The sequence below is a fragment of the Salmo trutta genome, chromosome 4 (genome assembly GCF_901001165.1).
Source record: "Salmo trutta chromosome 4, fSalTru1.1, whole genome shotgun sequence".
Classification (NCBI taxonomy): Eukaryota; Metazoa; Chordata; class Actinopteri; order Salmoniformes; family Salmonidae; genus Salmo; species Salmo trutta.
In genome coordinates this window covers 7,760,988-7,784,182 of record NC_042960.1, presented here as the reverse complement: position 1 = coordinate 7,784,182, position 23,195 = coordinate 7,760,988, and the positions used below count along the sequence as shown (strand labels likewise).

The 23,195-nt window shown below is 46.5% G+C and overlaps 1 protein-coding gene across 1 annotated transcript in view; it reads left to right on the top strand.

Annotated features, from left to right (window-relative positions):
• hhip (hedgehog interacting protein) overlaps positions 1-23,195 on the top strand; it is a 45,984-nt gene that overhangs the window by 6,511 nt on the left and 16,278 nt on the right. The window contains exons 3-8 of the mRNA XM_029749711.1: positions 3,531-3,675; positions 5,884-6,085; positions 14,914-15,065; positions 19,316-19,489; positions 20,353-20,496; positions 21,364-21,485. Of these exons, the coding sequence (XP_029605571.1) occupies positions 3,531-3,675; positions 5,884-6,085; positions 14,914-15,065; positions 19,316-19,489; positions 20,353-20,496; positions 21,364-21,485 (939 nt within the window). The remainder of the gene's footprint in view (positions 1-3,530; positions 3,676-5,883; positions 6,086-14,913; positions 15,066-19,315; positions 19,490-20,352; positions 20,497-21,363; positions 21,486-23,195) is intronic.

Below are 23,195 nucleotides of genomic sequence, written 5' to 3'. Positions count from 1 at the left end.
TCCTCACACACAGCCTCAGACACACACAAACTACGGCCTGTTTAAAAAACGCCACTCACACCATCAGTTTGTTTTCCTTGGTGATAAATTCGATGGAACGTAAACACAATCAGAGCTGCCTCGCTGGACCCGGGCCTCGCCTCGGCCCTCGAACTGCTCCCCCGTACGCGTAGGCAAGGCAACGCCAGCCCTGGAGGGAGTCTCCTCCCGATGTGGAATAAGCGAGGAGATGACATGGAGATAACATGACACGCCGTTTCCTCCTGGATAGGATGGTATTGTGAGATGATAGGAGACCTGCTTGATAGGCCGCCCTCCCTGAAAGCTCCCCGTCCTCAGAAGTAGGGCCTTTGAAGGGCTGTTACCTATCTTCCGTGCCTCCCAGTGAAGTGCACATTCCTTGTGATCAAACGGCCGCTGCTTGCCCCCAGCCAATTCTTCTTCCTATCTGTGTCGCCACGGCAGATTCAATCTGCTCGCGATTTGCTGAACAGAGAACAGTTTCAACCACACATGTGGTGGCTCTACACCACCACCACCACTATCAACATCATCCCCCCCTCCCCCATGTACATATTACCTCAATTACCTCAACTAACCTGTACCCCCGCACATTGACTCGGTACCGGTACCCCCGTATATAGCCTCGCTATTGTTATTTTATTGTTGCTCTTTCATTTTTTACTTTAGTTAATTGAGTAAATATTTTTCTTAACTCTTATTTTTCTTAAAACTGCATTGTTGGTTAAGGGCTTGTAAGTTAGCATTTCACTGTAAGGTCTACACCTGTTGTATTCGGCAGAGAGAGAGAGAGGGATAGAGAGAGATGGACAGAGAGAGAGGGATGGAGAGAGATGGACAGAGAGAGGTGGTGAGAGAGAGGGAGAGAGAGAGAGATGGAGAGAGAGAGAGACAGCAGCCAGTGAGCTGACAGACAGCAGTGAAAGCTTAGAGTTAAACCCAGAGCTTCATACCAGGAGCTTGAGCCAGAGAAGGAGTCAGTCACCCCCCTCCCATCAATCCTTCCCTCCCTTTCTCCCCCTCTACGCAGATCAGCATATGTGGTGACGAATGACACATTTATTTTTCTACAAAGGTTGTGTATATGTAAAGCTGCTGAAGTGCATCAAGATGTCAAGTACTTTGGGTGGCCACCCAGGTTGTCTTGGAAGACAACCAGATGGAAGTAGAACTATAGCGCTAGCTCACTGCCTGGGATGTGGACAGAGTTTTTTTTCCCTCTATCTCTCTCTCTCTTTCTCTCTCGCTCTTTCTTTCTCTCTCTCTCTCTCTCTCTCTCTCTCTCTCTCTCTCTCTCTCTCTCTCTCTCTCTCTTTTTCCCCCCAGGCCAGTACAATAAAACTGGTACATATTCTGGAGGGAGAGAGAGAGAGAGGGAGAGAGAATGCAGTGCTTGGTGCCACATGTTTATGGAAGTAGTTAACCATAAATTGTCTAAAATTAGATGGCCCTCTAAGTACATATCATTCTGGATACAGACAGAGGTTTCTCCTCCTATGGATTTAAGAGTCCCTTTCTGTATTTGTGTCCTTATGTTTTTTGTTTGGAGGGGGGTTAAGCTACTTGTTTTTACAATTTGTTGGTTTTCTGTTCAACTTAAATTTGCATTTGTAGTAATCACTATCGCCTCTTAAGAACATGTTTAATTAAATCTAAAATATAAAGCACTGACAAACATGAGTTTTTTGGCCTCATGTACAGTATATATCACTAAAGATGAAATTCAGAACCCTTCCAGAACTGTACTCTGCATCAACACATGCAATATGCTGACCAACAGTATTAAATCTGAACGGTAGCCTTTACTGTGTCTTTAAATGTCCTCCTGCTCCCGTGAAACTCCCTCTCCAGCTCCCCATTAGGCTGTGTACTTAGCCCTCATTTCTCCATAAAGACCTTTACGGCCTGAGTCTCACTTTAACCTAGAGGTCTCCCACCCCTTCCCCCTCCCTCCATCCCCCACTCTGTCTCTCCCCTCTGCATCTGAGGTCCTGGGACCAGCATGGTTAAGATAACTGCAGGCACAAAGTAGGTGGGTGGCATAGGCCTGGGAGTGTTTGTGTGTGTGTGTGTGTTCTGAGTGTGTGTTTGATCTCCGTGTTGTATTTAGATGTTTAGTGGGATATCCTATCACCTCCAGTGGTAGTGTGGTCAGCCTTGTGGTCAGTGTGGAGGGGCCAGGATAGAAAGGGGGGAGGGATGTGTGGGGTCCGGAGAGCGAGATGAAAGAGAGGAGAGACAGTCCTGTTTGTGTTTTTATCACTGCTGTGTTTGCTCTCCTCCTCCGCCCCCCTGAGGGTTGTGTTAAGGGAAACAATATTGGCACGGTTGTTTTTAGGTCACGCGCAGGTTTTAAGATACGCTGCTTGCTTGCGTTCTTTTCACCCTGTTAGTGGTTTGCCCTGCTAGCACAATAAGAAAGGGGGGGGTTCCTAGAATCTTGGAATAATGTTGTGACTGTGGGTCTCTGAAGGTGGCCAATCAGGCGGGGTTGGGGCTGCTGTGTCTAATGAGGATATATTCCCAGATTACTTTGTGCACCAGACCCTGGTGTTGAACCATCTTTAGCTCTAGTACAACTAGCAGCTCCAAGAGAAATCAAGGTGGTCTTGGGAAATAACCGTGTGATGGGGACATTTTTGCTTTGAACTTCCCCAAAGCACAAGCAAGCAGTGGAACACAATCAATCAACATTTGGGAATATCATTTCTTGATTTGGGTTTTGAGGCAGACAGAATATTTCTATCCCTCCTAAAAATGTGCAAAGTTAGTGTTTGGAAGACTGGGCTGTTAATTAAACATGGTCAGTTTTGAATTAGAGTTTCTCACATTTCACATGCTGTGCCCATATGCCTGCCGCTGGGCTGAGGAGGGCGAAAGCATCTAGGTTGTGGCCCAAATAGGCACTGGTCAAAAGTAGTGCACTATAATGGGAATAGGGTGCCATTTGGCACTGGCCCCTAACAGTGCTTTAATTGTATGAGAATTTCAGCCTATGTTATACTTAATATTCCAAATATCTGGAAAGCTATTAGGTATCCACAGCAGTCACCCAGGTGAGGTAGAGCTGCGAGGCATAGCAACAGGGGTCAAACAGCCATAGCAACAGGGGTCAAAGGATAAAGGTAAAGATGGATGGGGCCTCAGTGGTGCACTGCTGCAGAGTTGAAGACCTGAGGAACAGTCTGAACAGCATATTCCTCACATTCTGCTCAGATCTAACCCAGTTGGCCTGTCTGGCCAGCGTTTCTTCACTTGTTCAGCCCAGGCCTTGCCAGGATTTGGTTTGACTCATTCAGCACAACTCTCAAAAACAACTGTCTGAAAACTTAAGGAACTAAAGCTGGGTAAACATGAATTAAGGGCGACTAACTAGGAGGGGATTTAGCTTCAGCTCGCTGGTAAGTTGGATGATGTTGCATCATGGTTTGAACGAGGTGTGATGTCACTTGACTTGAATCGTCTTTCTCTGCCTGCGGGCCGTTGTCTGTGTCCATGGTGTTTTTCAGAGCTGTTCCAAGCCGATGTGGATGAGTTCTGTCAATACTACGGACGGAGGGACGGAGGCCTGTGCTTCCCAGATTTCCATCGAAAGCAAACACGGGGACAGGACTCCAACTACTTGGGAGATGAGAAAGTCGAAGACATCAACAGGTTTGTAATGTTTCACTTTCAAAATCTCTTTTATTTGTATACGTTAGGAAGAGTGCATTTAAGGTATGCTTTTTAAATATTGAGTTAACCATCCAAAAAGGACGCTTTCAGTGAGTTGAGGAAAGAGAGGCCATAGTGTGTATCGTGGCATCTCCACACTCTGAATCCAGTGTGCCACTTTGACTGGCCACCACCACCGGTCTCGCCCCAGGCGATATGTACTATGAACCAGGGTCATGGGAGACATACAAATGCCAAGCCTGGATGACCCCCCCCCCCAACTTTACCCGTCACCCATCTCTCCAGTCATCACCAAAGCCTGCCGTTTGTTCAGGGTGCATTGGGCCAGGCTTTGGCCACACAATGGAAATGCTTACCCTGCAGGCCAACCCTCCCTCACTGCTAGCTAGCGGCTGTACGTCATAGACAAACTTTCACCTTTTTTTTGTCTGCTCCAGTGGAGAGAGAGCCTCTGAGCTCCCCGTCTTCGTCCCAAATGGCACCCTATTCCCTACGTAGTGCACTAGTCCTGTGGGCCCTGGTGAAAAGTAGTACACCATATAGGGAATAGGGTGCCATTTGGGACGCAGACCCCGTTCTAGCCCCCCTGACGCGAGCTGAGAGCGCTGCTGCTGGACACGTGACCAACTGACCGTCCTGCTATCTCGAGCCGGAACAGACCAGACCAGACCAGACCAGAGAAACTATGCTGATGCTGTCTGTCTATGATGTCTAGCTAAGTGCTGTCTGCATTCCTGGGGTTGATGGGGTTCTACTCTAGTCATTTCTAGTAATGACCCCTTGCTATGCTAAAGAGCACTGTAATTGTAATTGCACTGAACTCTAGGATGGATGGCCGGGATGGCCGAGGAGAGATATAGAGCTTCTGTTGGCAGCCGCTCATCTAAAGGGACTCTTGTTGAGCTGACTCCCCTTCTCATCTTCCGCCTGGGGCCGGCCAAGAGATGATGAGCAAGGAGAGAGGGCCAGGTTTTAACCTCCGATGTCATCTAACATCGTAAGTCTTAATCAGACCTCCCACTTTAAAACTGGCCTGAGGGAGAGAGAGAGGCGGAGAGAGAGATAGAGAGAGAGAGAGCCAAGAAGGGAGAGAGAGAGGCAGAGAGAGATAGAGAGAGCGAGAGCTAGGGAGGGAGAGAGGCAGAGAGAGAGATAGAGAGAGCCAGGGAGCGATAGAGAGAGCCAGGGAGTGAGAGAGAGAGGCAGAGAGAGAGATAGAGAGCCAGAGTGAGGGAGAGAGAGAGAGCCAGGGAGTGAAAGAGAGCGATAGAGAGAGAGGGCGCACATCTGCTGTGTGTATGAACTTGACACATGCGTCACGATGACAGCATAGCAGCAGACAGGAAACTGACGGGGTGAGATAACTGAACTGACACCCTTTTTCCTCCAATGAATATCCATCCTTCACTCAGGCTCTCAATGGCAAATTCCGCCCGGCGATTGGGAATGTCTTGAAACAAGTGTGTGAGGAGCGAGGATCAGCGTCACCGCCTTCATGCGTTAGCTAGCTGTCGCGATGTTGTATAATGGAGTTTGAATGTTCTGTTTCCCACATCAAATGTGAACTGTGGTTTTACGCAACACTTGTTGCACAGCTGGAGACCCCTCATCCCCCATTTAAGCATTGCTCCACTAAATTCACCCGTGGAGTGACATATGTATGTATGTGTGCCCAATGCACATGAATCAAAGTCACTGCCTATGGAAGTGTCTAAACTCTTACTCAACCCTTCCCATCGTGTCATGCTATTGCTTCACTCTTACTTTGTAAATCACTGGTATTAATTTACTGTTAAGTCAAGTCAATCAGTGTATGTTTATTGTGGGGGGTATTTTCTGTTTTTCCTCTCTTTCTCTCTCTCTCTCTCTTTCTCTCTCTCTCTCTCTCTCTCTCTCTCTCTCTCTCACTCACTCACTCACTCACTCACTCACTCACTCACTCACTCACTCACTCACTCTCTCTCTATGTGTCTCTCTCTATCTGTCTTTCTCTCTCTCTGTCTCTCACGCTCTCTCTCTCTCTCTCTCTCCTCTCTCTATCTCCTCTCTCTATCTGTCTCTCTCTCTCTCATGCTTTCTCTCTCGCTCTCTCTTTCTCCTTCTCTCCATCTCCCTCCTTCCTTTCCTCTCTCAACGGGATTATCTGTCGGCGACCCTTGACCTTTCGTTCCTCCTCCGGCCGCCCAGGAAGCACAAGCACAACTGCTACTGTGCCCAGGTGGTGTTGAGCGGGTTGAGGCAGCCAGTAGCCGTGGTGCACTGTGGGGACGGATCCCAGCGCCTCTTTGTCCTGGAGAAGGAGGGCTTCGTCCGGGTGCTGACCCATAACATGGAGCTGCTGAAAGAGCCTTTCCTGGACATCCACAAGCTGGTGCAGACCGGACTCAAGGTCAGTGAGGAACACAATACGCATCCCTAATGACACCCTATTCCCTACATAGTGCACTACTTTTGACCAGGACGCATAGGGGCACCTGAAGACTGCTCCAAACTCTAATTCACATATAAGCGATGGTACTTGGTCGCCCCGTGTCTTCCCAATATAAACGCGAGAGAGAGTGGAACACAGTCTCGGACACTCCTCAAACATTGAGGAGAGGGAGAGAGAGTGGAACACAGTCTTGGACACTCCTCAAACATTTCTACTTCTAAGACCTACCTCTCTCATCTGATAATTCCGACCAATCAAGACCCTTCCTTCCAGACTTAACCCCCCCCCTGGAGTCTGCTCGCCAGTCTAACACTTCATTAAACAATTAAACAAAACCATCAGCTATTTATTAATTGTCCCATCACGGCTAACTCACACGTTGTTATCTTTCAATGAGCTTAGCACACACGTTGAGAACATTGCTAATGTGCTGCTAATTCGTAGAAGGTGGATAAATGGCTTTTTAAGTGTTACTCTGTACTCTCCCCCACCAAGCTGTTTCCATATAGGTTAGCGCTGAACAATCCCACAAGATGAAAAACGATCAGACTAAGACGTCACTGGCCAATACTTTATTTTGATAAATGGTGTCGTATGATATGATTTCACACAGCAATAGGCCCTCTCACAACAGTGGAAGACCAGCTGTATCTGTATTTTAGTGGTCAAGCCTGTCTGCACCATCTCTCTCTCTCGCTCTCTCTCTCTCTCTCTCTCTCTCTCACTCTCACTCTCGTTCTATTCTCTCTCTCTCTTTCCCTCTCTATTCCCTCTCTCTCTCTCTCTCTCTCTCTCCCTCCCTCCCTCCCTCCCTCCCTCTCTCTTTCCCTCTCCACCCTCGGTTGCTAAAGAAACATCTGGTGCCTGTCGAGACCGTTCTAATAACGAGGGGTCTAAGGAGATGAACTGTGTTCACAGTGCACAAACACACACACACGAGAAGTACTCGTCACCCGTCCCTCTCCGCTGCAGTTTCCTCGAGACAGGAAACCATTGGCATGTCTGGTACTTCTGAAAAGAATTAGCACCTATCTGACATTTACTCACTCAGTCTGGTCTGCTCTGACCTCCCATCATCATGGAAATCTAACTTCCAGAGAACAGAGGAGGAGAAGAGGAGAGAGGGGCCTGGAGATGGGGCTCGGGTTGGCTGGCCTCCCCCCTGAAAGATATGTTATTCTGCTGTTTGGTTTGGAACCTTCTCCGAGAGAAGAGGAGCAGCACACCCACTAGAGCGAATCAAGAAGAAATACAATCATCACCGCCCGCCCGCCCGCCCGCCCGCCTACTCCTCCGTAGCTTTGTGTTGGCCGAGCCTCTGGGCAACGGTTGAATAGGAAGTCGTCTTTTTTTTCATTGACGTCGTCTTGGAAGCCGGGGAGAGGATTGGTGTAGTGGTATTCCATGTAGGCATCATTTCAACCTCAGTAGTGTGTGCACCATAGACATGCAGCGTCAGGTCCAGTGCCAGTAGTTGGAAACATCATCTTTATAGCTGTGTAGGATTGTTAAGCTTTTGAAATGGCCTATAATTTACCATGTAATTTCAGGTTCAGTTTAAATGTCTCACCTGCTAGGACTTGTTAATGCTATCGTAGCTCTTACCAGCTCTTACCACATAACTTTACATGGAGACATCCACGTCTGCCACTGACGGTTAGCTATGTGTCACAGACAGGTTTGGGGTCAATTCCATTTAAATTCTAGACAATTCAGGAAGTACACTGACATTCCAATTCTCTTCAACGCTTTTCAATGAAGAACATTTGGAAATGGAATTGGAATGAGTTTTTTCTTTTCTGAATTGACTGGAATTGAAATGGAATTGACCCCAGCCCTGCTCACAGACAGTTACATCTAGCGCTGTCTCAGAGAAGGAGTACTGATCTGGGATCATCTTTCCCCCTGTCCATGTAATCATCATCATTGTGTGAGCTAAAATGCAACTCTTAATACATATGGCCCCTGATGATGTTTATCCGTATCCAAGGTCGATAGCTGTAGTTTTTGAATTTGAGAGTGAACTGATAGTGTCCAGAGATAGGGAAATGGGGAAGAGGAGGAGGAGGGGGCACACTTTTTGGACAGGAAGTTTATCTATCACGCATGCCTCCCACCGTTCCTTTAGAAAGAGGACAGCGGAGATTACAGGGAGTGAAGCGGACCCCAGCGAATGGACATGCCAACAGGCCCACAGGGAGCCCAGGACGACCCTCCTGCTGTCTTATCATCATTAAACCTAACTGCTAGCGGATAAAACAATCATTATGACAATTAGAGAGTGGCTTGAGACCCGGCAGGCCGGCTGGTAGGCCCCCCAGAGTCCTATTCTGTGATGTTGGCTGTTGGCTGCTACAAGACTCTGGCCGCACGGGGCCCGCAGCACCAGGGGACCAGGGGGGCTACTAGGGGGGGCTTCCAGAGGGGGCTACCAGGGGGGGCTGAGGTGTTTACTCACTGCATCAACAGGACATAGTTCCCTCTATACAGATAGAACACCCAGGAGCCTCAGGGGAAGTGGGAGATGAGAAGGGGGGGCTGGAGTGAGACTCACTGAGAGGGGAAGATAAGGGTTTATCATTGCCCTGACTCCCCTAGCTACCACATGCTTTGATTGTAATGTTCTGTGGTTCCTTCTGCCGGCCCGGCCGATTCCCCCCCGTGACAATTAAGATGACCCGCTCAGACACAATGCTGCCGAAGGGAGGGAGCAATGGAGGCTCTCCTTCTCCTCTCTTCATTGCACCGTGGGTGTTCCCTGACACCCAATCTCCCCTTCCCCTCCTGTCGTTACTTGATTGTGTGTGTAACGCACTTGCTGGCGTCCTCTTCCCGGTAGGAAGCCTGCTAATTCCGACATTCCCTGTCACCCCTTCTCCCACACACAGAGTCCTCTCTCAAACTTACCCTGTTTGACATTGTTTCTGTCCATCTGTCCCGGAGGTGTCACAGTCACCATCCTCCAAGCCCATTGGATCAGATACTCTCATCTCTAACAACTGATTGACTGATTATATTTCCCAGCTGCTTGGTGATTAAACGGAGGCTTGCGCCACCACTGCCAGGCTGTGACTCAGATGTGGTGAAGGCGGCTCGGCGGCTCAGCGGCACGGTGGAAACCGTGTGGCACAGTCCTGATCAGGGCACTGTTGTCTTTACGACTCGTCACTATCAACTGTACCACACGGCGTGTTCAGCACGTCTCAGCTCAGTACCAACACCTGATAGTGTCATGCTGACTATAAAGCCATCACAGCACGTTAACTGAGGTGCTCAGCCAGTTAACTTGTTTTGGGTTTTTTGTTTCAAGCGGGAACCACTTCCAGATGCTGTTGAACGAGAGAGAACGCAGCCCAACATTCATACTTAATCTCCCTGTATCCAGCGGTGGCTGACAACATGCTGGCTTTGATTTCATTCATGGTGACACATGCCTATGTACAAATAGAGCGACGCCGTTGTTGGTTGCTTACATCAGCCAGCCTCAAAGGCAATGGGGCGAAAGCGGTTTGGAATGAAGACATCTGCTTTGAGCAGTGTGGGTTCGCCTAACACTCTTATTGAAGTGTGTTAGCCTGTGTGACAGGGCTAGGGGCGCGGACGCGCAATAAAATATATTCACTGTGAGACAAATATCTCATGCTGTGTTCTTGTGCTCTGTCACACTGCATCTACAGCTGTTGGGCTAACTCAGCCAGAGAGAGTAGAGGTTCCTCTCAGACTGTCAGGCTAACTCAGCCAGAGAGAGTAGAGGTTCCTCTCAGACTGTCAGGCTAACTCAGCCAGAGAGAGTAGAGGTTCCTCTCAGACTGTCGGGCTAACTCAGCCAGAGAGAGCAGAGGTTCCTCTCAGACTGTCAGGCTAACTCAGCCAGAGAGAGTAGAGGTTCCTCTCAGACTGTCGGGCTAACTCAGCCAGAGAGAGTAGAGGTTCCTCTCAGACTGTCAGGCTAACTCAGGCTAACTCAGCCAGAGAGAGCGGTGGTTCCTCTCAGACTGTCAGGCTAACTCAGCCAGAGAGAGCAGAGGTTCCTCTCAGACTGTCAGGCTAACTCAGCCAGAGAGAGTAGAGGTTCCTCTCAGACTGTCGGGCTAACTCAGCCAGAGAGAGCAGAGGTTCCTCTCAGACTGTCAGGCTAACTCAGCCAGAGAGAGTAGAGGTTCCTCTCAGACTGTCAGGCTAACTCAGCCAGAGAAAGTAGAGGTTCCTCTCAGACTGTCAGGCTAACTCAGCCAGAGAGAGCAGAGGTTCCTCTCAGACTGTCAGGCTAACTCAGCCAGAGAGAGTAGAGGTTCCTCTCAGACTGTCAGGCTAACTCAGCCAGAGAGAGTAGAGGTTCCTCTCAGACTGTCAGGCTAACTCAGCCAGAGAAAGTAGAGGTTCCTCTCAGACTGTCAGGCTAACTCATCCAGAGAGCAGAGGTTCCTCTCAGACTGTCAGGCTAACTCAGCCAGAGAGAGTAGAGGTTCCTCTCAGACTGTCGGGCTAACTCAGCCAGAGAGAGCAGAGGTTCCTCTCAGACTGTCAGGCTAACTCAGCCAGAGAGAGTAGAGGTTCCTCTCAGACTGTCAGGCTAACTCAGGCTAACTCAGCCAGAGAGAGCGGTGGTTCCTCTCAGACTGTCAGGCTAACTCAGCCAGAGAGAGCAGAGGTTCCTCTCAGACTGTCAGGCTAACTCAGCCAGAGAGAGTAGAGGTTCCTCTCAGACTGTCGGGCTAACTCAGCCAGAGAGAGCAGAGGTTCCTCTCAGACTGTCAGGCTAACTCAGCCAGAGAGAGTAGAGGTTCCTCTCAGACTGTCAGGCTAACTCAGCCAGAGAAAGTAGAGGTTCCTCTCAGACTGTCAGGCTAACTCAGCCAGAGAGAGCAGAGGTTCCTCTCAGACTGTCAGGCTAACTCAGCCAGAGAGAGTAGAGGTTCCTCTCAGACTGTCAGGCTAACTCAGCCAGAGAGAGTAGAGGTTCCTCTCAGACTGTCAGGCTAACTCAGCCAGAGAAAGTAGAGGTTCCTCTCAGACTGTCAGGCTAACTCAGCCAGAGAGCAGAGGTTCCTCTCAGACTGTCAGGCTAACTCAGCCAGAGAGAGCAGAGGTTCCTCTCAGACTGTCGGAGATAAGTGCCCTGCGGATGATAAATTTGCTCTTACTCCTACTGTTGACTCCCTCTGAGAACTGAAGCGCTGAAGCTGAAGGGTGGGGGGGGGGACAGCAATGTTAATCGTACTAGTATCCTATTTATGTGATGGGAAGAGGAACATACGCTGGAATACGTCATGAGAAAGTTCAGTGAAAGTCGTAGTTTATCATGATGGAGTCGTAGACCCAAAACATTACTCTGTTGGCTGACGTGTCGTGTGATACAGGAAATTGCCTGGCTGCCTCCTCCATTATAAAAGTGGTTTTGCATCCAATCTGATTGGGCTGGGTGGTTTGGTCTCTTTAGTTTTTTCTCCTCTCTCCCTTCGTTATGAGACTGAGTGATCTCTGGTCTAAGCTCCGACCTTGTCATAGGATTAATGTGTGTTAACAGGTGGGTGGGTGGGTGGGGGGGGGGGTTGACTTGGCTCCCTGGTTTCATTGTGCTGGAGTAACCAGGGGGAGGTGGGGGGCTGAATGAGTGTGAACATTTCAGATTGCCTTTGAGGTAAAAGGGACTGCATTGTTTTTCTCCAATCAGCTCTCCTCGTGGTGGAATGTATTTTTGTGGGGATTGCCAGAGCCAATGAGGATCAAAAGGCGCTGGGCTAACAATGCAGGGAGCCAAACCATGCATCATGGAACAGAAAGGCAGCTGCCTGGCGGGATTGGAAACGGTAGCCACTCACTATGCTCCACTCCCTGCTCCGGCTCCCGTTCCACAGCTCTATGGAATGCTGTTGATGTTCTGGTGAGAACTCCAACTCTGCCTCGGCTGGCTCTTGACACCAAAAAAACGGCCAAAAACGGAAGAATAAAGTCCTGCCTACGCTGTGAATCTGGAGGCAGGTGTTGGTGGAGCATCAACAGACAGACAGGCACAGCCCCGTGAGATTCCACCAGAACCCACTACCACACTGGAAGGAAGAATGATGGTGGTTGTAAAAAAAGGAGGGAGAAGGAGAAGAGCGGTTTAAAGAGAAAAGGAGGGAAGCTTGTTTTCAAGTCAAGGCGATGAAGTGATTTGTGGAGGGCCTGACAGAAGTGTCACAATGACATCATCGCTGGCCATTGCCCCCCCCCCCCCCCGCTACGAGGCTTTGTTCTCCCATGACCACAAACGGGGGTGGTCAGAGGACCTGTAGGAGGCTAGTGGGAGGAGCTATAGGATGGGCTCATTGTACTGGCTGGAATGGAATTAATGGAACGGTATCAAACAGATCAAACATATAGAAACCCCGCTTGACTCCGTTCCATTGATTCCATTCCAGCCATTACAATGAGCCCGTCCTCCTATTGCTCCTCCCACCAGCCTCCACTGCAGTACACCCAGTACCTCTCCTCTGACTAACCCCACACAGTAGAGCTGGAAGATAGTGAAACCTCACTTTGTTTATATTTCAACTGGAACTAATACTCAACACACGAACACTTCAAATGAGCTCTTTTGTTGCAAAGCTGCCTACTTACGTTGTCAACAATATGTCTTCTGCAGCTTTGGCAGTCATTTGATAGCGATCCATCTGCCAAGGTATTTTTTCTCTTCTCCTAATCAGGAGTTAAGATTGAATTGGGTTGTGTCCCAAATGGCACCCTATTCCCTATAGGGCTTGGGCCAAAGTAGTGCGCTATGTAGGGAATAGGGTGCCATTTGGCACTCAGCCCTAGTTTCCAAGTGTTTGTTTCTTATGACCTGGTGTTAGCTTTGCTGCCGTCCGTATGCCTTCTGGTTATGACGAGCAGTCATTAGCGAGAGAGCTAATATTTCAGCCCATTTACCGCTGCTGTGTTTTAGGAATGGCTCCTTCCTTTTGGAATTCTTGTCTTGACCCGCTCCTTCCCAGTGTTTATGTGGGGAATTTGGGTCACTGCATCCCAAATCGGACATATGGGTCAATCATTTTATGTTGAGGGACGGGAATGGTTGTCTGTGGCAAACTGGAATCATCTCCCACTCATTACTGTCAATGTTCAGTTGATTGGACTCAATACCAACCCCACATAAATCCTGTCATTTTGAGCAACACGGAATTTACATTGAGTAGTTCTCATAAATTCTCATCGAGAGGAACTCTTATTTATTTGTCAACGTTCACATTTTTTTATCTTAACGGCGGTATTGAAAGGACCCCGGTGTCTGATCACTGTAGGCCTAGCTCGTACTTAACAGGGCTGACGACACGAACACTTCCATCACATTCCCATTGGAATGTTTGACTGGGTTCTGCCCTTCGCCGTCCAAACAGTTTCTGGGGGATTCAGTACACTTGAACCAATTTATGATCTGTGTTGCTTGGCCTGTGACCCGGGACTACACCTCTGCTAATGCCTCCACACTGTAGGCCCAACACAAAGGCCAGACCTCCTCGCTCTCTTTGCCTAAATTCCTTTTTAAATATTTTGAGAGGGAATTCCAAGAGGTTGACGCAGGCAGATCGGCATTGATTCTGGCTGATGTTGATGCTGCTGCTGGTTCGCCTCCTTCAGTGAGGTAGCCGTTCTAGGGGGGTTTGAGGTTGATTTTTTTGCTTCGCCGCCAGCCAGCATCAATGCTTCTGTTATTAATGGGGCTTGAGCTGTTTTGGAGAGGGGGGGACAACAACATACGGCCAAAAATGTAAGGGGGCACGTTTTAAACATTGTTAACACCTAAGCCTGGCATTCTGTTCATTCTTTTGTTAAGAGAGGGAGAGAGAGAAACACAAAGACCTGATTGCATTGCCTAGGGACTGAAACGCTATAGCTGCTTATTACAGCTAACTATGATGGGAGGACCACCAGAGTTGTGACTGATGTAGCTGCCTCCGGGGTGAGACAAAGGTTTACGTATTACACAAGCAATTTAGATGGTTTCTAAACATGTTGCCAAGACACTGGGTGCTGGCAGCCCTGTCCTTGTTTAGGTTCTCTTTCTCTCTCTCTCTCTCTTCCCCCCTCCATCTCTATCCTCAAATTTTGCATGGTGCGGGGGGGTGGGTGGGTGGGGGAGAAAAAGGACTGAAGGACTCTGCACTTTTGTGTTCTCTATGAACTACGAGTGAGCTAATAAATTCTTTCAGCCACTCAGCATAGCATTCACGGATATCCCCCAAAGATTACACACACAAATCACCGGACAATGGAGGCCGCCGGGATGGCCTGGGCGTCGCAGGGGCCCCGAGGACAAGCTGGAGAGAGAGAGAGAGAGATAGAGAGGGCTGGGGTGGGGTGGACTGGAGGGGGATCGAGGGGGAGCACTGGCTGGAGTCAAATTTTTTATAATGGTTTGTAATGCAGTAGTCAATGAGGGCGGTAGTGGAGGTACGGTATGTGGGGAGGACAGAAGAGGGGGATTCGGTTGGGAGGAGTGGGCACTGGGTATCTACAGAGATCAAGATGGAAGGAGACAGAGAGAGAGAGAAGGAAATATAGTGAGAAAAGTAGAGAGAAAGAGACAAGGTGGAGGGTGATTGGCTGTGGGTTATGGGTTGGCTTTGACTTTAGTTACTATCAGCACAAGCAGCAGAAAGAAAGAAAGAAAGAAAGAAAGAAAGAAAGAAAGAGAGAAAGAAAGAAAGAAAGAAAGAAAGAAAGAAAGAGAGAAAGAAAGAAAGAAAGAAAAAGTAGGGACATAATTAACTTGTTGGTCCTTTGTGTTTGTCCTCTGACTGCAGGCAGGAGATGAAAGGGGTTTGCTAGGTCTCACATTCCACCCCAATTACAAGAAGAACGGCAAGCTGTACGTCTCCTACACCACCAACCAGGAGCGCTGGGCCATCGGACCGCACGACCACATTCTGCGCGTGGTCGAGTACACCGTCTCCAGGTAACTAGTGGAGAAACCCATGTCAAACATTTACCATTTACGGTTCAACCACTGATAATACAGAAACGTCCTGCGTGTGGTCGAGTACACCGTCTGCCAAACATTTACCATTTACAGTTCAACCACTGATAATACAGAAACGTCCTGCATGTGGTCGAGTACACCGTCTGCCAAACATTTACCATTTACAGTTCAACCACTGATAATACAGAAACGTCCTGCATGTGGTCGAGTACACCGTCTGCCAAACATTTACCATTTACAGTTCAACCACTGATAATACAGAAACGTCCTGCATGTGGTCGAGTACACCGTCTGCCAAACATTTACCATTTACAGTTCAACCACTGATAATACAGAAACGTCCTGCGTGTGGTCGAGTACACCGTCTGCCAAACATTTACCATTTACAGTTCAACCACTGATAATACAGAAACGTCCTGCGTGTGGTCGAGTACACCGTCTCCAGGTACAATCTGTGAAATTACATTGAAACAAAGTTGAATAAACGTTGAAGTGACATCTATGTCCTGTGGGCACCGTCTCCAGGTAAAATGGGAGAAACCAAACCAAACCACCCCCTAGATACATTCATTGACCACACATGGTTCAACCAATGACGATGCAGAAACAAGCAAAGCCTAAATAAGATGGATTTCGGTGTCGATATTCCCGAGATAAATGTTTGCAGGTATAAAGTAAGGCTGGGAATTGCCAGGGACCTCACGATACGATATTATCGTGATACTTAGGTGCCGATATGATATGTATTGTGATTCGCACTGTTATTTTATTGCAATGTTATTCGATGTTTCAAACATATTGCTCACAATATGTCTGCTGCAGAGGGACAAGCGAGAGCCATGAGAAAACAAGTTTTGATCAGTCATGGAAATAAAAGTGCTGAAAACATATTGGCTCCCTATTTATAAAGAAGATGGAGAACAAAACATGAGGGAAAAATACTTTTGGAGCAGGTACAGCCAACTAGCGCACAAATAATATTGTGATACTGTCAAAGCAATACGATATATCGTCAAAAATAATATCCCAATATGTAACATAACAATTTTTTCCCCATCACTAGTATAAAGTACAGTTGATGAACAGGAAATGTTTATTTTCTAGTGAGTTTTGAATGTAGCCGGCGTCGGCTTGCTGCCAAGTCAAGTCCCGCACCGTGAAACGTGTTTCTTGACGGCGACAGCTTTTGCTTTAATTGAAAATTGTAATGGTGGCGTATTACATTTTAGTCATTTAGCTCTTATCCAGAGCGACTTACAGTAGTGAATGCATACATTTCATACCATGCATTTTTGTTTTTTGTACTGGCCCCCCATGGGAATCGAACCCACAACCCTGGCATTGCACACACCATGCTGGCATTGCAAACACCATGCTCTACCAACTGAGCCACAGGGAAGAAGTCTACAATGCCGCTAATGACAAGTGTAGATGTTTGTGGCTCTGCTGGTGATATACCAGAGCTCCGTTGCACAAGCCGTGATTAACAACACAAACTTCTCGTAACTATACTAGTTAAAGTATTACGTTTTTATTATCATAATCACTGTTGTATGGCTCGGTTTAAAGACTTCATTTTTCAAACTGTTATAATCTTGGAGGTGGTGGCGTTTTGAGGAGGAGCCATGGCGTTGGTGTTTGTATGTCACTCAGTGTGAAATAGTCAATCTCTTCCTAGCAGAGCAATGACCCTGAAGGAAAAAAATAAGAAACTCTGTCTAAACACCCTGCCCAAAATAACACATCATTAAACATTTTGTGGCTGTTAATATGAAGCCAAATCTTTTCTCTGGACTTGGAAAGTCATCACTTTATGGGTTTGAGTTACAGCTTTGAGTTGAGATTCACCCCAACATCGTAATAACGTCCTAACTCTGAGCTTTAATGAAGCGTCAAATCCAAAACCCAATGTCTCCAGACAACAAGCTCATTAAACACTCTTCTCGTTGGCGTGTTGTCGGTGAGTTAGCTTGTTTTTACATGTCAGCATTTTCTCCTGCAGTGGTTTCATCTTACTCACGTACAGAATTGCTCTTTTTCCATCCATTACATGAGCACCTCTCTGTTTAATCAGGACATCCTTTAAATATACGTCTCAAACTTTCTTTACCTTTTGTCTCAATATGTGTAGTAGGCCCCAATAGTGTCAACATATGTTTAGGGCTCATTTTGGTTAATGCAGGGGTGTGTTAGGGCTGGGTTGGAGGAAAAGCATGCACACACTATGACCCCTAAGACTGTCCACCCTTGGTATGGAATGTATTGAAGCGTCACGCCAGCCTCTGACAATACACTCTAGGTTCCACTCATAGAGATACAAAACAATACACTCTAGGTTCCACTCATAGAGATACAAAACAATACACTCTAGGTTCCACTCATAGAGATATAAAACAATACATTCTAGGTTCCACTCATAGAGATATAAAACAATACACTCTAGGTTCCTTTCATAGAGATATAAAACAATACACTCTAGGTTCCTTTCATAGAGATATAAAACAATACACTCTAGGTTCCTCATGGAGATATAAAACAATACACTCTAGGTTCCTCTCATAGAGATATAAAACAATACACTCTAGGTTCCTCATGGAGATATAAAACAATACACTCTAGGTTCCTTTCATAGAGATATAAAACAATACACTCTAGGTTCCTTTCATAGAGATATAAAACAATACACTCTAGGTTCCTTTCATAGAGATATAAAACAATACACTCTAGGTTCCTCTCATAGAGACATAAAACAATACACTCTAGGTTCCTCTCATAGAGATATAAAACAATACACTCTAGGTTCCTCTCATAGAGATATAAAACAATACACTCTAGGTTCCTTTCATAGAGATATAAAACAATACACTCTAGGTTCCTTTCATAGAGATATAAAACAATACACTCTAGGTTCCTTTCATAGAGATATAAAACAATACACTCTAGGTTCCTTTCATAGAGATATAAAACAATACACTCTAGGTTCCTCTCATAGAGATATAAAACAATACACTCTAGGTTCCTTTCATAGAGATATAAAACAATACACTCTAGGTTCCTTTCATAGAGATATAAAACAATACACTCTAGGTTCCTTTCATAGAGATATAAAACAATACACTCTAGGTTCCTTTCATAGAGATATAAAACAATACACTCTAGGTTCCTCTCATAGAGACATAAAACAATACACTCTAGGTTCCTCTCATAGAGACATAAAACAATACACTCTAGGTTCCTCTCATAGAGATATAAAACAATACACTCTAGGTTCCTCATGGAGATATAAAACAATACACTCTAGGTTCCTCATGGAGACATAAAACAATACACTCTAGGTTCCTCTCATAGAGACATAAAACAATACACTCTAGGTTCCTCTCATAGAGACATAAAACAATACACTCTAGGTTCCTCTCATAGAGATATAAAACAATACACTCTAGGTTCCTCTCATAGAGATATAAAACAATACACTCTAGGTTCCTCTCATAGAGATAGAAAACAATACACTCTAGGTTCCTTTCATAGAGATACAAAACAATACACTCTAGGTTCCTCATAGAGACATAAAACAATACACTCTAGGTTCCTCATAGAGATATAAAACAATACACTCTAGGTTCCTCTCATGGAGATATGAAACGATACACAATATACTCACAGGTTTCCCTGTGGCTCAGTTGGTAGAGCATGGTGTTTGCAACACCAGCCTGGTGTGTGCAATGCCAGGGTTGTGGGTTTGATTCCCACGGGGGGCCAGTACAATGAAATGAAATGTATGCATTCACTACTATAAGTCGCTCTGGATAAGAGCGTCTGCTAAATGACTCAAATGTAAATGTAGGTTCCTCATAGAGATATAAAACAATACACTCTAGGTTCCTCATAGAAATATGAAACAATACACTCTAGGTTCCTATTAGAGATATAAAACAATACACTCTAGGTTCCTCTCATAGAAATATGAAACAATACACTCTAGGTTCCTATTAGAGATATAAAACAATACACTCTAGGTTCCTCTCATAGAGATATGAAACAATACACTCTAGGTTCCTCTCATAGAGATATGAAACAATACACTCTAGGTTCCTCTCATAGAGATATGAAACAATACACTAGGTTCCTCTCATAGAGATACAAAACAATACACTCTAGGTTCCTCTCATAGACATAAAAAACTATGCATTTGATCGAACACTTTTCGATTTAATTTTGTTGATCAGGAAAAACCCGAATGTGGTGGACAGTAGGACCACGCGGATGCTGATAGAAGTGGCAGAGCTGCACAGGAAGCACCTGGGAGGACAGCTGCTGTTTGGCCCTGACGGCCTGCTGCACATCGTCCTGGGAGACGGCATGATCACCCTGGACGACATGGAGGAGATGGACGGCCTAAGGTGAGACCCAGGGGTCAGGGGGTCAAAGGTCAAGGGCAATGTGTTGGCTATTTGGGGATTAGTCTGGGGATCATTCTGTCAGAATCTTTAGTATGTGTATCTTTCTATGGCCATCTTTCTATGGCTATCTTTCTATGGCCATCTTTCTATGGCCATCTTTCTATGGGTATCTTTCTATGACCATCTTTCTATGGGTATCTTTCTATGGCCATCTTTCTATGGGAATCTTTCTATGGGCATCTTTCTATGGATATCTTTCTATGGCCATCTTTCTATGGCCATCTTCCTATTCGCATCTTTCTATGGGTATCTTTCTATGGGTATCTGTCTATGGCCATCTTTCTATTCGCATCTTTCTATGGTTATCTTTCAATGGCCATCTTTCTATGGGTATCTTTCTATGGCCATCTTTCTATTCACATCTTTCTATGGGTATCTTTCTATGGCCATCTTTTTATGGGTATCTTTCTATGTGCGTCTTTCTATGGGAATCTTTCTATGGGTATCTTTCTATGGCCTTCTTTCTATTCGCATTTTTCTATGGTAATCTTTCTATGGCCATCTTTCTATGGGCATCTTTCTATGGCCATCTTTCTATGGGCATCTTTCGATGGCCATCTTTCTATGGCCATCATTCTATGGGTATCTGTCTATGGGAATCTTTCTATGGACATCTTTCTGCTAGTATTTTTTAGGCCACTGTAGGCAATTTCCCAAAAACTTAAAGGATAGTAAGTCTTCTAACATTTGGCAAGATGAAGCAATATGGCAGCAGTAAACCAAGACAGTAGCTACAGTTTTTCCACCTGCACCACTTTCCTCCCACCTAACCAGTTGTCCTTTCTTGTGTGTGCTATCTGCAGTGATTTCACAGGGTCTGTGTTGAGGGTGGACGTGGACACAGACTGCTGCATGGCTCCCTACTCCATACCCAGGAACAACCCCTACTTCAACAGCACCAACCAGCCACCAGAAATCTTTGCCCACGGACTGCATGACCCAGGCAGGTGAGTGCTCCATGGCCATACCTGATACCTGTACCCACCCAGAGAATCCCCCCAATACTTCACATACCTGATACCTGTACCCACCCAGAGAATCCCCCCAATACTTCACATACCTGATACCTGTACCCACCCAGAGAATCCCCCCAATACTTCACATACCTGATACCTGTACCCACCCAGAGAATCCCCCCAATACTTCACATACCTGATACCTGTACCCACCCAGAGAATCCCCCCAATACTTCACATACCTGATACCTGTACCCACCCAGAGAATCCCCCCAATACTTCACATACCTGATACCTGTACCCACCCAGAGAATACCCTCAATACTTCACATACCTGATACCTGTACCCACCCAGAGAATCCCCCAATACATCACTATGGTGGGTGTGTATCTTCTCATATATTAATATTAGTATATAGTATGTCGTTTTTAATTGTGAGTGACAGTTAATTGTGAGTGACAGTTCATTCTGAGTGACAGTTAATTGTGAGTGACTGTTGCACCTATTCCTTTGTAGTGTGTATCTTCTCAACCATGGACATGATCAGATCACTCCGTATGCTACTGCCTCGGTTGTTCTGTGTCTTCACATGGTCAAAGGTTGATCATGGATTGACTGTACTAGGCTATGAGCTTCATTAGAACGTGTTCATCAATCTGACTGAGTTGTAGCTGGGTGTGTGAGATATGCAGCTATTGATTTACTGCACCCCCGTTGCCTGCCACCGTTTTATCATGTGGCACGACCACCCCAAGGTGATCGTTGATACTCAGGGAGTGACGCATCATCGCAGATGGACAGTGTCATGACGTTCCAATGTTTTTCCCACTTATTCGTTCATTCCTGTCTTTCCCCAGGTGTGCCGTGGACCGGCATCATACGGATAACAACGGGAGTCTGTTGATGCTGTGCACGGACGCCAGCGGTAGGAACGCGTCAGCAGGGAGAATACTGGCGATCACCAAGGGGAAAGACTACGGTGAGTTCCTTCTTCTAATGGTTTTCCCTAACAACACTGAGGATGTGTCCCAAATGGCACCCTATTCCCTACATAGTGCACTACTTCTGAGCAGAGTGCATGAGCCCTGGTTAAAAGTAGTGCACTTTATAGTGGACAGGCTGCCATTTGGGACCTTTAGGAGCCTGAGAGTGCCCTTTAGGAGTCTGTCTGGAATACATCAATGGGACATTAATGTTGCTTGTTATGAAAATAGCTCTGTCTGCCTTACAGTCTCATTTCATGTCCTCGCTCACCTTGGGAAAGTGTGGAAGAATCTGATGGAATTCCTCACAAATGACCTTTTTGGATAACCTTTCATTTTACTGTGTGTTCTGCACGAGAAAAACTGTGTCTGTTTTTTTGGAATACAACTGGATTCTTTGCTATTGTGAGAATGCGGTATTTGGTCAGCCTCCAACTTGTTCAATACACAGTGTATCTGAGTTTAAAAAAAAAAAGTAGCAGAAGTTATTGTGATCCACAAACGATTCGTCCTCGCATATCGTTGCCAGGGGAATGTGAGTTTGTGTCCATGAATATGATTTATAGTTGTCAGCCATGATGAATATCTTGATGATGGGTTAGTATAGTTGAAAGCACTCTAAACAGAGCCATGAGGACCTGGGGTTCATATTCTCCTTGGTGCACGTCAAAAGAGCATAATCGACACCAGAACACTCTTTCTAACACAATGAAGAAATTAGTGCTTTTGTTTGGTTTAAATCATGTAGAGCTGTTTGTTTGATTCTAATAACCACACAATGAGTGCTATTTCAGCCACCCGCAAAACAACCCCCCCCCTAACCCCCTCCCCCCCAGCCCCTCAGCCTAGTTTAAAGCCCCCACCCATTCCATTGGCCACCTCTCACCCAGGACGACCACTGATTGGGCCAAATTACCCCAGATCCCGGCCCCGATTATACTATTGCCATGATGGAGGTGGAGTTCATTACCTATCTGATTACACCCTAATAGGGGCGAGAACTCCTCACATCATAATGTCCATTATTCCCATAATGACTACATAACGATTTACATTCATGTTGTCCCAAAAATACACAAAAACTCCATCATCAACCTCCTGCGCTATTTAGTACAACCATCACTTAATACGTTCAGTTTCAACGTTAATGAAGTGGTATCGTGGCGGTTAAAGTCCTATATCGACATTACATTTTAATCCAGTTTAGCAAAGTTGTTTTTAACAAGGCAAGGCCTCAGTCACAGTAATTGAAAGCACCCTCCACTACGTACTAATGGACTCGTGACAGATGGCAGTAAACATGGATATCCTTTTCTCTTCCTACACCAACAGAGAAAACAGGACTCATTAGAGTGGGCATAAATCACACCCAGGTCTCAGGGAGTCACAGTCATTAGGCTAGGGTCTGACCATGGCAGCTCCAGGCCTCAGGGAGCCACAGTCATTAGGCTAGGGTCTGACCATGGCAGCTCCAGGTCTCAGGGAGCCACAGTCATTAGGCTAGGGTCTGACCATGGCAGCTCCAGGTCTCAGGGAGTCACAGTCATTAGACTAGGGTCTGACCATGGCAGCTCCAGGTCTCAGGGAGCCACAGTCATTAGGCTAGGGTCTGACCATGGCAGCTCCAGGTCTCAGGGAGTCACAGTCATTAGGCTAGGGTCTGACCATGGCAGCTCCAGGTCTCAGGGAGTAACAGTCATTAGGCT